The sequence below is a fragment of the Acomys minous genome (assembly GCF_964271855.1).
Source record: "Acomys minous genome assembly, chromosome: 6".
Classification (NCBI taxonomy): Eukaryota; Metazoa; Chordata; class Mammalia; order Rodentia; family Muridae; genus Acomys; species Acomys minous.
In genome coordinates, this window is record NC_140487.1 from 21,900,296 (window position 1) to 21,915,905 (window position 15,610).

The window sequence follows — 15,610 nt, forward strand, 5'->3', positions numbered from 1 at the left end:
CTATCTCCTTTATTTCAGAGAAAAGGTGGCCTTCTCGTTCCAGTAAAGAAATGTCAACAAAACAAAGGAAAAGCACATGGTCAGACTCAGTGAGGCTAAGATCACACATTGTTTCCCTTATACAGACCATCACATACCTGGCCAGAGAGTTGGTGTGGCCTCAGGGAAATTACAGCACCTGGCATTCCTGGATTCCCCTCCATGTAAATGAGGCATCTTAGTACCTTAGCACTCTGGCTAATGACTTTTACCCACCATGGAAATCACTACACCTTCCCCAAAGTTCTATACATCCCTCATTTTCTCAAATAAAATAGATCTGCCTCCCCAAAGCTGGTCCTGGAAGTCCTCATTTCCATCCATACTCTCGGGTCTTCCAAACTCCCTGTCTATCTCCCCTGCTCCTATTTGTTCTCATAGATAAATATCACCCAGGGGCAGGGGGCGGGGTCACATCATAGAACCACAGACAGAGACAGAGACAGACAGATTTCACATGACAGCGTTTAGGCAAGCACAATTTAAACTCTTCCAATGGTGAGACAGAAATGATCGGAGACCCAGGGAGAGCGAAGAACAGAATTTAAATGTGGTTACTCTTTTGGTTAAATTACTCCAAGGGGGAGTACTTTATACCTTCTTTTCCTTAACAAGACACCAACCTATTATTCGTGACTCTGAATTTACTGTTAATGTGTTCAACTGACACACTCTTTTAATTATGTTTAACAGGTAGGTGTTATTTTAATATAGTAACATTTATCAATTTGTGGTTAATGGTTGCTGCAGTTTGTGTAAGAAATTCTTTCTAACACAAAGATACCAACATTTTCCCCTTTTTGTGGGACCTTTCAAATTATAATCCACCTTTAATTATTTTGTCTATGAAAATGTTAGAAGTCATTATACTTTTATTTAAACATTAATTGACCTAGTGACACGAAATAAAAATTACCTTCAGCATTAGGTTACTGTTGCTTACATCAAAGCCTCTCTCTCTCTCTCTCTCTCTCTCTCTCTCTCTCTATATATATATATATATATATATATATATATATTGGAAAATAGCTCAAGATATATCTACTGATATTGCTATACAATAAAGAAATCAGTATGAACCTGTTTCATGAAAATGTTCCTGAAATCAAAATGCTTTGACGAAATATTAGACTTGATCATTTTGGAGTGTAGACGCCAACTATACATGACTTTTGGAACAGTTATCATTTTAATAGAATATAATATTCTGAAGCAACTAAAGTCAAGAGTGAAATGAGTTGAATACTGATACACAAGAACTTGATCATTTCAGCTGCTAGTGTGATTTACAAGGTAATAAAGCTGGATCATTTGGGGGTTTGTGACAGAGTACTTTCATTCAATACACTAAGACAACCTGAGATGAAATTACTTGGGTACGAAGGTGACACATCCATGCTCTAGTCTAGAAGCCAGGAATTCAGAGATCACTATTTTTTTTTAATGAGAAAGATCGGTATTAACTATACAAAAGCTAGCAGCAGAGAAAGGGGAAGAGGAAGATAGCAGGGAGGGCGGAGAAGAATTGCATCTGCAATGAACATGTACACCTTGTTCTTCATTTCCTCAATTCCACAATTACATGCCAATTTTGTAAATACAACTAGTGGTATATTTCAATCTTTGAAGATTTTTTTGAAAAATTTTGTCTCTTAAATATAGAAAACTATTGCCAAGGCTACACAGAGAGACCCCTGTCTTGAAATACATATATTTCTAATCTAACCACTGGTGAAAAAGCCACAAGGTGTACTGATAATAATGCATCTCTGTCACTGTGTTGTGTCAATGCCATAGGGAAAGAACCAAATTGTATGCTTTATGTCTCCCTTGGCACTTTGAATGTATCAGTATGATCATTAAATAAATTTCTTTAATAATAAATGCCATTAAAATGACTATGAACCTGACCAAACTGATGGTGAAGGGTAGGAAATATGGCCCTCTAAAGCAAATACCATGAAATTCAAATGTTTATCCATTAATCTAAAATGATGTTTTAGAAACGTCAACAAATTTTAAATTTTAAGATTGGAATACAAAGGTGGCCTAGTGCCCATTTTGAAATTTAGCTCCACCATGTTGCTCTGTTGGTCAACTGGCTTTAAGGAGGAATCATTTGCCAGAACCAGGACTTAGTAATACACCTAAAGAGATGGAAGAAGGAAAGACCTTGGCATAGTGACCAGCAGCCTTATCCTCTGTCATCACAAGCCATCCCCTGGATCTTTAAGGTCATGCCTGTCTTGACGACCAACTTTTACTGCCGGAACTTACGAAATCACAAGAATTCCACTTATATATGTTTCATTAACCGATGAAGCCACTTTAGTCTACGTTTTTATGTTCACATGTAATGCTTGAGATATTGAAATTGCTTCATGATTGGAAAAAATACTTTAATAAGTTTTAATTAACAAGTTTTAAAAGCTTTGTGTGCTTCTCTTGGTTTGGACTTAGAAATGGAAAGAGAGATAATACGAGAACAGAAAACAACAGATCAGGAAAAATAAGAGTCTATCTTAGTGAAAAAGTTCATGATTTTTTTTCCTGTCCATGTTCTTACTTTTGTAGTTATCATCAGAACACTTAATATTATCTTGTCATTTTTAGTTAACAATCTCCCTAAGACAGGCAAGAATTACATGTTTTCTACAAGATTCTCTCCGAGAATAGAGATGAAATTACTGATGCTATTCATCTCCAAGTCAACAAAGCAAGTTTTTAACTTGGAATTTTAAAAGTACAAAAAAAAAAAAAAAAAAAAAGAAAAGAAAAGAAAGAAAGAAAAAGAAAGAAAGAAAGAAAGAAAGAAAGAAATGGAAAAAGAGTCCTCCCTATTCTTTGTCAATTGTAATCATGATCAGTAATTGTTATTCTGCATATAAAAGCTACTTTCTGCTTCACCTTTTGATTGCAAAAGGGGGTTGGAGTGGGGAGAAGGACCATCACAGTCTGTAGGTGACAAAGGAAGTCTCACAGTTCTCTCATTGAATACCCTGCACATATTTAATATAACTACCTCTGAGCACTGTCATCGTTTAATCCTGTTGCTTTTAGAGACGGTGGCTTACTTTAACTTGATGAAGATTGTTTAATGCTATGAAGTTGTTTATTTTCCCAGATGATACATCTCATTGGAATCGTTTTAAGTGTATTTTACAGACATAGCCTTACGGCAGAGAGTTAAGCTATAATTATAGTCAACGTTTAAGTTTGAGAATTCATTTACATGGTCAGTGTTGATAATGGAAAACACTACATTTCAAAGACTACACTTTCAGAAAGCTGCATTATAAATACCACATCACTGTCCTACAGTAGTAACACAGCTGTAAAACGTATTAGCATGGGCTGTGAACAATTCAGCTTTCAAAAACCATTCTTTCTTTGGAACCCCATAATGATCCTTTGCTATAAAATGAACCACTGCATCCCCATAGCTCCCAACAAGCTTATGAACCCCTAAATCGACTCCTTGCTCCTTGGAAACACGTAATAGGTGTCTATGCGTAGTTTTAAAAAGGTCTAAGTAGGTGGGCGTGTTTTCCAGACTTGGAACAAATGCACCAACAAGCAAGAAGGACACTCCTCACTTCCCTACCAAGCGTTCTAGCACAAGGAAACCTGCTTTCTCCAGTCCACTGGGCAAAAATCCATCGTTCTTCCTTTCCTGCTAAGAGGCTCACTAAGACTCTTGAATTAAGCTCTTCCTGACTTTCTTTCAAATACTAGGAGGAATCAGGAAAGATGAGTCAACCATCCTCCCGGCAGGGGAGGAGTAAATTTCTTGGGTTAAAGTTGGCGTTAACATCTGAAAGTACGATAGTGAAGGCTCTGGGAGAGGCAAAGGCTCAAACTCCCTTGGCTAGAGCTACAGCAGCTTTCCCTGCTCTCACGGAAGCATGGTTTATTCCTGACCTGGTTCCCACAACGCCCCCTCCCCCCCCCCCCCCAAAGCGCCCTGAGATGGCGGAGAACTACATTTCCCAGAATGCAACTAAACTTCATTGCAGTGCGCCTATAAGTGTCCGGGTGACGACATAAACCGGCGCGGTGTTTGGACTTCACTGATGTCGTGGCGCTCTGAGGCAAAAAGTTGGTGCTCTGAGAGTCCCTGGGACTGAATCCGAGGTCGGGTGACCCTGGCCTTTTCCTGCCCACTCGTCCTTGCCCGCCTTTCCCTCTCCTGGAAGGATGAGGCGTGCAGGCCTGGGTAAGAACAGGGCTGAGGCTCCAAGTTTGGGGACTCTGGGACCTGCTGAACAGGGAGTAGAGGCGTGGGAGGAAACTACTGGCGGCCTTCTGTCATGGACTTTGGGGGTGGAAAGCAAGGTGTTTGGGTTTGTTTTGGAGAAGGTACCAAGTGGAAGCACTTCATTTGTCCCAGATCCAAACAGTTTCCTTAAGTTTAATTTAAACGAAAGTTTAAACCTGTATGGTAGGTGAGTTGGTTGGTAGTGTGGGTTTTTCTTTCTTTGTCTTTTGGGAGCAGCTGTGTTTCCCAAATCTTCCTGTTTCCTTCTAGATCTTTTTTAAAAAGTGACATTTGGAGAGTGGGCGTTAAGCTCTAAGCACTCAAATAACGATTATGTTGGTATGACAGTGAGTTACAAAGGTAAATTTACGTGTCATTATTGTTAAAGTGTCTGTTGTGAAAGGCCTGGGTCAAAGGCGATTTACTTGGAACATTTCTGACCTAGACCTTGTCCCACTGTTAAGGCAATAGAAGGTGATAAGTTTTGATGACTTAACACTTGTTCTTGCCTTTATGGATCAGGGGAAGGAATAAGTTACTAATGACACAAAGTACTTAGGATTTCTTTTTCTGGTTCTCAAATTTTTTCTCTATTGACATTTGTTTTTTAGAAGGGCAGAGTGCTTGAAAAATGTATGAAACATTTAAAAGGGTGTTGCCATTCTGTCATAAATTGGAAGACTAAAGACATACTTTTAAAAAGTTTTAGGTGTTGAAAGCCAGCGATTGGACACGTAAAATTAGATATGCAAAATTCTTTTGCAACCCATAATTCCTTGCTCGATATGAATTTTGATTATATAAGAAGGAATGCAATACTCAAGACAGTGCAGAGAGATGGTGGTATTTTTTTAATAAGGCTATAGGACTAGAAAGTGTGGGATTTAAAACCATGGAAAAATAAGAGCTATGAACGGTCTCAGCATTGTAGACTTACACAGTTACCAATAAATAGTTGCATGTGAAGAAATTTGTAAATTTAAGTTTGATGAATGCTTGGCAAATATTGAAAGTAGTCCATGTCAGATAACCTAAGGAACGATTTTCAAACAAGATTAGTGCCTAAATGTTTCCATCACTAATGACAACAAACGTTTATTGTAATGTAAGTTTTACATGCACGATCCTCTGTGGTGCAGCATGTGCGTTCCTCAGCTTCCTGTGTAACTGAGGGCCAGAGGACAAGGATCCAAGGTAGTAACCTTTCATCCCTGCCCCGGTTAACGTCAACAACGGATAGTGGATGCAGTAGAGAGTTAATAGTAATGGGTCATTGTGTACTTCCTGGAGCCAAAGGAATTAGAAGGATGCCTTTGACAAGGAGAGTTGGGAGAAGTATGTCCCAGATGGGAAGATGACAAAAAAAAAAAAAAAAAAAAGGTTCAGGAGTAGCTGTGAATGATGTATGGGAGAGGTTGTGGTGCTGCAGTCCCTTTGATTGAAGCCAGAATTCTGAGGCATCTGAAGCTCTCAGTCTATCCAAGGAGCTTACTGGCTTATTGGAATTTTGTTTGTGCTGTACTGTTTTTATTACACGCAGAGCAGAGTCTTGACTGAAGGTCCCAGCTCTGCTTGTAGGTTAGAATTACTCAGAAAGATATTAAATTAGATTTTCAAATAACTTAGAATCACTAGGCTAGAGTCCCTCCTAATTCTTTCTAAAGTTCAGTTGAGAAGAGGGATAACTATTTGGTTATGTATACTTATCACTTAAATCGGTGTAAAGTTATAAAGACTTTGTTTTGTTTTTGTTTTTCGAGACAGGGTTTCCTGTAGCCTTGGTTGTCCTAGATTTGCCCTGTAGACCAGGCTGGGCTGGAACTCACAGCGATCCACCTGCCTCTGCCTCCCAGAATGCTGGGATTACAGGCTTGTGCCACTGTACTGGGCATGAAGACTTTTTAAAGTACCATTGTGTGTTGACCAGAAAATAGAAAATTTAAATAATAGTGATTCTGATATGTATTCATATGTAAGAACTACACGTGAGCTACTCATTTAATTGGCCTGGTTATTGATAGAACCTGCTTTAAGGAAGTAATGTTTTTCAGAAATGACATCAGCTGACAATGGCCTTCAACGCTTGCTTTTCCTCAGCTCTTCACAGTAGTAATTCATTCTCACAGAAAAAAAAAATGGGGCTAAATTGGGAGTAGCAACTCTAGCTTTTTGGTTTAGTTTCTTTTGTATTGTTTTTTGGATTTGGGTGGATAGTTTGAAGAAAGATCAATTTCGGAACTGCATTAAAAATATTTTGGACAAAAAATGAGAATTTTACTTTGAAAGAACAAAGTGGGAAACCTCAGAATTAAACATAAGATAGGCCAGAAAATTAAAACAGAAGAAATAAAACAAAAGAGCCATTAATTTTGATTAACTTCAGCCAATGCAAAATTACTTAGTGGGCGATATATCATATGTCACATAAAATGAGTTAAAGAACTTGGTTCTTGTTAGAGTTTGCACAGAATATTTTAAGTGTGGATCTTGTTTGAGAGTGGGAAGAAGTGATTGTGCCCGGTCCAGCTTTTAATATGTTTGAAAAGAGGTGCAGGGAACCTCAGGGATAGCCTGCTGGCGGCTGAGAGGAGACTGAAGTGTATAACTGCCCTTCTGTTTGCAACAGTCAACGTTTAGTTGTGGCTTTGGTGGTACAGGGAGAAGTGTAGGCGTGTGGAGCACAGAACGTCCTCACTAGATGCAGGAAGATATAGAAGCACGAGATACTCTGCTATTGACAAAGTTGGTCAGCGGTAAATTAAAAGTGTATTTTTAAGTCAGTTGCTTTCTAAGTACTTAAGTGCTGTTGTGGTGGTGGTGTGTGTTTATGGACTGTTGTGGTGGTGGTGGTGTGTGTTTATGGAGATGTAGAATGATTAATGGATAAATGTAGCTTATGCTCTTATAGTTCAATCTAGAGGTTGGTGTTGATATTATACAGTCAAAGCTATAAGAATTCAAGAGTCTTGCTACTTGAATAAAATTAAATTGTGCTGTGCTTTGAGTTTCTTTTCACACCTTAACCATCCTTAAGCAACCAGACTTATTGCTCCCCACCCTCTTGACTGTTACTGTTACTGTTCTTGCTGTCTTTGCGTCTGCATTTGCTGTCTGAGCCTATGGGAGCCTATAGCTTGACGGGCATCCCTTTCTTCTGCCCTTCTTACGCCGTTAGCAAAGCTGCTTCCAGCCGTGAATAATCCAGTCCCTTTAATACGTACTGCAGTCTTTCCTCAGACCATATCAGAGCTTGAGGGGTTTGTGTTTCTGCAGCCCCAATATTAAACAAAACATCCAGTTCTAGATCCTTCCAACAATGTGGCTTCTCAAAAGCTGACTGAGAACAAAGAGCCCTTCTGCTGAGAGATCCCTTATGTGGGAAGGCAGAAGCCAGTTCAGTATACTGCCATAGCCATGTGTAATTTATTCTCGTAGTGATACTGAATTATTTTGGTCATGCTTCCTCATGATTCTGTTTATTCTAAAGAATCGTTCTTCTTTACTAAAAAATCGATGACATCAGTTTATAAAAACTTGATGAAATAATACTCTCAACCCCCAAACGCATAGGTATGTATTTGCTGCCTAGTGTTCGCTGCACCAGTTACTTCCATGGTGACTGCCAAGTACAGTAGTAGACAGTAATGGATACTACTGTTTTCTGCGACATCTCCTAGAATGCAAGTTCTGTAAAAATTGAAGAAAAATAGATTTGGCACTTGGTAGCTTCTTGAATATTTGTTGAAAACTGAGTGCAATTCTTCAGGAATCTCAGCTAATGGCGTCTACAAGCCATTGCGTCTCTTTCCTAGGCTTTCACTTCTGGCCTTCTCTTCCCCTTTGTTCCTTGGCTTTTCACCACATGCTGCTTATAAAAGAAAGGTGTTAGTAAAAATGCGCCATCTCTCTGCATGAGAACCCCTTCCTCCATGGTATCCTGCTCTCTTTCCTCTTAGAACTAAGCTTCCCTGATGGGTGGATGGTGCTATGGTATGTCCTTTATTAAAACATACATTTTTAGTGTGCGAGAAATTTCTCCTACATATCCTTGTTATCTGTGCCTGTTTTAGTGTCTTTTATGTAATCAATAAGTGATCAATAAATGTCTAATGAAGAAAATGCATATGCTACTTAAAAGAGGGTATGAAAAAATTGTTGTAATCTCTGGTTCTGATTTTTAAAAATTGATTTGCACTGTTACTACAATAGATATACGTGGTCTGCAACGCCCTCCAGGGGTCTTTTTCAGTTTCTTAAACTACTAAGCTTTCAAAAGCAGCTTATGTTTTTGCAATCCTACGCGTGTGCCTCTGACCCTTGTAGGTGAAGGCGCACCTCCTGGCAGCTATGGCAACTATGGCTATGCCAACAGTGGATACAATGCCTGTGAGGAAGAGAACGAGAGACTCACTGAAAGTTTGAGAAGCAAAGTAACTGCTATAAAATCTGTAAGTACAGAACCAATGTCGTCCACATTTTGGTTCGTAGATTTGAACGTATTGTCATCAGAGCAAGGAACTCGTTGAAAAATGGTGCAGTGAGGTCAGAGTGCACCAAAAGTTCAGGCTGTCCATTCAGGAGGTTACAAGTTGTGGCAAGTTAAAAGATATGGCACTCTTGCTGATTTTTTTTCTCGAATCATACCTAGCAAAATCTAAAGTGTACTGTACATTATAAGCAGTAGTTCAAACTGTGCCGGTCACGCTTCCTGTATAATTTTAGATTATAGAAAATATTAACTTGTATTTTTTTTCCAGTTTGTTATTATAGTAAGGAAAAAAATCTTCAAATATTCAGTCTAGCCTTATAATAAAAGAAATGATATTTCTTGTTAAGCAAACATTGAATGTTTATGTGTGTATTTGACTTGGTCCTGTGAGTACTTGTATATTGTAAAATGTGAGGAACATACAGATAATACGGTTATATAATAAAAGAGGAAACAGCATATACTAGAATAAGAGAACCAGAGAATGTTAACAAATATGTTGAGTATCTTAACGAAGAAAATAGAGAAACTATCATTGTTGGAAGGAGGAGAAATGTACAATTATTTTTCCAATAATTTTGCTGGACAGCATTGGGAGATCTACTGAAATGGCTCCTCCAGACTTTTCTGCTCATAGCTTACGATATAATATTTATTCTTTCTCACGTCCATCTTTGAGTCTCATTTGAGTCTTAGACCTTCTCGTGTTTCTCTAACACAGCCCTGATTTTGATGCTTTGATCCTGGGAGAATCTCTTGCCCATCTCAGCTCTCCCTGATGTCACTGTCCTCAAGCACATCCTGCCCTCTCTAACGTCTTTGGATGCTCCTATTATTAAACAGGTTAAGTCCCTACTCCTTGGGTAAATTGCTCTACATGTTCTTTGGCCCCAGTGCTTCAGAACTTCTCCCCAACACACTCAGAATGCATATGCATTTACTGCCCGACAAACAAGAGTTCTCTGTTGTACTGCATCCTGCTGTTGCCCCTGTACCATATTTTTAAAACTCAAACTGTGCCTTTAGCAATGTCATTGTCTTCCTCCTTACTTTGAAGTTGTCTTCTTCCTGCAGGACCACAGTGCTGCCCCTGCCTCTCTCTAGGCTTTATCTCAGTATTACATCCGGCATTAACTCATTCCCTAGAAAATTAAGGTCTTTTGAGCCATTCAGTGTTAATTCCTTTTTATCAATACTGAGTAAATTTTTGTTAAAGGAATTATACAAGATGATTTTAAATGTGCCATTGATTTTTCTATTGCAATAAACATAGTATACACTTGTGAAACATTCAGTAGAAGCTCACATTGTAGCATGTAATTGGTATTTAATGTCAGCCTTTGAAAAATTATATTGCATTCAGCCTGTACTCAAAATAGTGTCTTGATATATGGTATTATTTCTAAAGTGATATTAATTAAAATGATTTAATATGGACCTAATAAGGTAAAATGTTATGAAGTTAAGAAATATAATATTGGAAAGAACATAGAATTGAATGTCTAAAACTACAAACAAGCAAACAAAACCCTCTAATGTGGATTATTGAGCTTCTGTGTTAGAAGAAAGCTGTGATATCCTGGAGGTTTCTTTCCTTGGCATGAATGTCATGCTAAAAGTAGCTGGGTAAGTTGGGCTGCCTGCTTTATCATCTCTCATTTGATGCATTTGGAGGAAAAGCTCATATCTGATCTCCATAATTTTAGTATAATTTCCTATCAGTATTATGTGTGCTTTTCACACAGATTAAACTGAGAAGAACATTTATGGTTGTTCATAAAGGCTTTCAGTAATTAATTTTCTTTAGTTAAATGCCTAAAAAGGGAAACCTTTGGTGAATTTGATATGTAAAGTATGAGGTATAATTTTGCATAGCATCTGAAATTACTTAACTATTGTTTTATATGCTCAGACTCTGTATAATTTTAGGTTATAGATAATACTAACTTATGAGGGTTTTGTACTTTATTATTATATTAAAACAAGAGTCTTTAAAATAATAAACCTAGACTTAAATGTAAGGAAATGCCATATTTTTTTAGGGCCTATTAATGTATATGTCTGTATTTGAACTGGCCATGTAAGTACTTGTATTTGCTAAAATATAGGAAAGGAATATAAAGATTGATACTTTTATATGAGAAAACAAATAAAAAACAACCAAACAAAAACGAAAAATCCCACAGGACAAAGCATACTAGAAAAAGCGAGCAAGGAAGAGACTGTTAACACAGAGAGTGAGTAATAGGAGGAAGAGAAGAGAGAAGATGTTCATTGTTGGAAGGGGAAATTTTTCCTGTAATTTCACTGCATAAAGTATCAGGAAAGAGTATATATTTCTAGAATATAGCTTCATCTGCAAATTAAGTATACTTAGGATGGCATTGCTACTTTTACTTTGTCACTTCTAAATACCTTCATGTATGTAGTAATGTATATGCTTTCTTCTTCATAGCTATCCATTGAAATAGGCCATGAAGTTAAAAATCAAAACAAACTATTAGCTGAAATGGTAAGTTATTATGCTTTTTAACTAGGAAATTTTGCCTAATGTTTTCAAATTTAGTCTGTTTCCCAGGAATAGTAAATTACATTAAAATTGGTAATTTTATAGAGATGTATTTTACATACTGTAACAAATTTTAAAAATAATATTTCAATATTCTTTACGAATTTCCCATGATGTATTTTGAATATATTCAACTCCCCTGGCTCTTCTTACCACTCTCCCCAGTGCTCCGCACCCTTTACTTGTATCCAGTTAAAGCAGGCCTGGACATTGTAAGTGCTGGTGGGTTCTACTCCATTTTAGTCAAATCAGCTCATCATTTCTGTCAGATGTATTTTTACATTGTTCTTGTCTAAGATGTAAATAAGAAGTGAAGATTAAAGCCAATGTATTTGAATTCTGAGTTTAAAGCCTGTTAAAGACTGAAGGCTAATGGCTGGTTTTTGAGCGGTCTTAGAAATCTTAATGGGTAGCCCACTAGTAATTTATTAACCAAGCAATCAAAAAGCACTTTATGTCCAAGCAACTAAATGCTTTGCACTTAACAAATGCTTACTTCTTCAGCTTTATTTCCCGAGGATTACCGCTGAACAAATCCCTCAGATTAGAGTAGCCAAGGTCCCTTTATTTCTAGCCTAAAACAAGCTCAAGAGCGTGGACCTTTTCTTCTCAGAGCGGGCTTCCAGGCATTAATGCTAACTCTGGTGCCCAGCTTCCCCAGCCCTGCCTTTGTTTCTACGCATGCATTCAAAACAACTATCTAAAAGCAAATATGGCATTGAAAGCAGTGGTCTTTGAACATGGATATTCCTGCTTCTTCCTCTAAATAAGCTCATTCAAATCTCATGGAGAGGAGCCCAGGCATATATATTTTGTGAAAAAGCGACCCAAGTGCTTCTGATGGAGCAAGTCCTGTGAAAAAGCGAAGATTTCAAGAGCATGAGCTGTGTGGAGACTAAAGTACACAGAGCCTCCTCATTATGTTGGTGTTTCTCATCTCAGGATACTGAGATTGTAATGCAAGTGCATCCTTTCTAATCTGGGCCTAGTCTAGTCATCTGAAAAGCTTTCCTGACTCTATTTTAATTTGGCATTTTTTCACGTCTGTATTTAAACCCTCTCTACTTGTTGCTCCATCAACATTATATTTTCTTAACTTTTAGCAAATGACACTGTATTTCAGAGTCATGTATCTAAACAAAAGGTTCTACCATTTTCTGTGCTATCCGTATAAATCTTAGATGAAATCTTAGTATCCAAATGCTCACACGTTTGACCTTGGAAAAATAGTGCCTGAATAGAGAGCAAACAAAACCTGCTTGGTAGCACACAGATTACTTTCTGTTATTTCTAATGGCTTTTCATCCATATGATTGGAATAAGAAAGTCCTGAATTGCGTGAGGTGTTTTTGTTAGTGGTGGTGGTTTTTGTTTTTGTTTTTTTAATTACACTCAAGAATTGAAAGAAATGTTTATTGGATAATGAAAGAGCCACTGAGAGAACTGATTTATTTTGTATGGAACAATCAGGCTGATTTCCAAGCTAATAAATAGATACTTGAATTGATTAAACATACAAATTATCTTTAAAAACATATACTAAGAACAATATGTAAATTATTTGAATGTGCATGTATAAAATATTAGAATTTTTTATATTTTCCTTATTTTCTCATAGGATTCACAGTTTGATTCTACAACTGGATTTCTAGGTAAAACCATGGGAAGACTGAAGATTTTGTCCAGAGGAAGCCAAACGAAATTGCTATGCTATATGATGCTGTTTTCATTGTTTGTCTTTTTTGTCATTTATTGGATTATTAAACTGAGGTGATGCAAGTTAGTGTGGGCATTGAATTTGTTGCAGTTAATGTCTTGGGGGTACCACTTCGATAGCCAGCATCGCCACATTCCTAATGGCCTTCTCCATTGAAGATTACTGGCGTTTTCCTCTTTCAGAAATCATACTATACCATATAATGTTTTTTGAATACTGTTCTTTATTGACTCATTATGACCTCTATTTTCAGGGGTATTGAATTAGCTCGAAGTCAGTGTGACTGTACCAGTGTTTTTCCAGTCAGAGTAAATATGAACATCATATCCTGTTTTTACATAAGTATAACTTTCTGAAGCTAGTGGGGGAGCAGAAGAACGCCAGAGAACCCAAGGTCAGCTTTTGTGCAGTGGTTGCATGGTCCCTGTTGTGTGTCTGATGTCATCATTGTAATGGCAGGCTGGGTACCACAGAGGGCCATTTCTTTTCCCTTGGAATTTTCTTAATAAGTTTGTTCACATGAATTTTTTGTACAAGGACTTCCTTGAGTCAAGCTATTGACATATTTCTACTGGAGCCTAATATGTGTGTCAGCCAACATAATTCTTGCTTTATATTAATGATAAATTTCTCTGACCTGCTTTATAATAGTTTCCGATTTCCAGCTGCTTGGGTGGGCCATTTGACTATTGTCTGTGCAAGAATAATGTGAAGTTAAGTGATTGCCAAGCTCTGAGTAGAAATGAAGTGTCTAGGAAAAGTAATTGCCTTTGTTTTGCTATATGCTCCTAATGTTTTACTATATACTGCAAATATTCAGGCACTGAGCCAGAGTTCAGAGGATTGCTATTTTGCTCTGTTGGATTTGCTTACGGAAATCAAAACTATTAAAATATTGTGAAACTCTGCATTGTTCTTATTTTAGAAATTTGCCTCTTTCTAGGTTCAAAAATAAACTTTTATTAAAATGTATTTCTGGCTTCTTTAAGTGTCTTATATTCTTGATATAGAATCTGATATTCCAAAGGCTCAGATCCCAAACAAAGTGAATTAAATTTAATATTTATATTAAATCAAAACAAGTAAGACAAATTTTGGCTGCAACTTCAAAATCTTATAAATCTTTCTAGTTTTACTCATGAATCAGTCCCTTTAGGCGTGAATGGGTTTCAATTCTTTTTCCTCGTTTGCAATTCCCTGTCAGTTCAAGAGCGTTTGTTTGTTGGTTGGTTTCAGTGCATCATTTGGACCTCCATTTTACAGATTACGAACACTGAATGTGAGTGCACTTAAGCGACCTGAGGAGACAGGGCTGATGTGGGGAAGAAGCGCTAACGTAATTTAGATGGTCCTACGTGACAGTCACTGTTCCTTCTAAACTTGCTCAAGGCTTGCTTCTTTGTTGCACCACATTTTACATAGAAGTGTGAGATAGCTCTAAGCCAGCAGAGAGGAAAGTGCCTTGCTCACCATAGTCAGTGAGCATTAGCAGTGTCCCTGGCTCACTATAGTCAGTGAGCGTTAGCAGTGTCCCTGGCTCACAGTAGTCAGTGAGCATTAGCAGTGACCCTGGCTCACCGTAGTCAGCATTAGCAGTATCCACATTTAATAACTGTTGATTATTTTCAAGGCAACAGTAGTTTGAATAGCAATACACCCTCCAAACAGGTCCTTTCATTAGGCATGGAGAATAGCTTGTTGTTTCAAGATATTTTTAACTGCCCTCGCTAGTTTCATGACATTAAAGTTTATGAAAGGCTCGGAAGTCACCACCAGTAGCTTAAGTGGTAGTTGGACTTACCAAGTGGAAATAGCAGAAGTCACATGGGGTAAGGTAGAAGCAGTTCTACAATGTCTGCCAGTAGCCCCCCCTTTTTCTTTGGTTTGGTTTGCTTGTTTGTTTGTTTTGTAGAGAACTAAGCCTGACATTTCCTATCACACCTCAATCACTGTGTGCTGAGCTGCCAGAGGAAGGGAGTCCTCTGCAAGTACTGGCCTCCACTGCTCTACTCAGGGCCCTTGGCCAATATTCTACTGCCTTTTGTTTGGAAACCCTTAGGAAAAAGCATTCTTATGAATCAATTTTGGGGAAAATATAAAATATGAAAAAGTTCTATTCCTTTATAATTGTTTATAAACTCACTCCTAAGTCTCTAAAAGACGTGCGGTTTTTAAAGAAGTGGACTATAATCATAGGATTGATAAACTATTCACATTATAACGTTTATTTCAGTGCTCTGAGACTACACAGTATCTGGTGGGTAGGATACTAGATGGATCTATTTTAAGTTGTAAAACATTCAGAAAGCAACTTCTAGAAATCCCCAAATGTACAAGTTTTTCCCTAAAAACATGCCACTTGAATTCACTAGATGTTGGTCTTTAGACATATACCAAACACTTAGGAATAGTATAAAGCACAGCTTATTTTTATGGGCATATGAGTAGAAGGGGTGATGTATATAAGCTATTGATGTCCTAGAAGTTATTATCCATATTCTTGAATATTGTTTGAACTGAGAATTGGTTGAGTGTGGT

At 37.6% G+C, this 15,610-nt stretch overlaps 1 protein-coding gene across 1 annotated transcript; it reads left to right on the plus strand.

The window, feature by feature from the left end:
• Positions 1-4,069: 4,069 nt before the first annotated feature.
• On the plus strand, positions 4,070-14,044 carry BET1 (Bet1 golgi vesicular membrane trafficking protein). Its single transcript, XM_084784967.1, has 4 exons — positions 4,070-4,255; positions 8,621-8,745; positions 11,242-11,298; positions 12,974-14,044. The coding sequence occupies exons 1-4, from the start codon at positions 4,237-4,239 to the stop codon at positions 13,127-13,129; spliced, it is 357 nt and encodes a 118-aa protein (XP_084641093.1). The 5' UTR covers positions 4,070-4,236; the 3' UTR covers positions 13,130-14,044.
• The last annotated feature ends 1,566 nt before the right edge of the window (positions 14,045-15,610 follow it).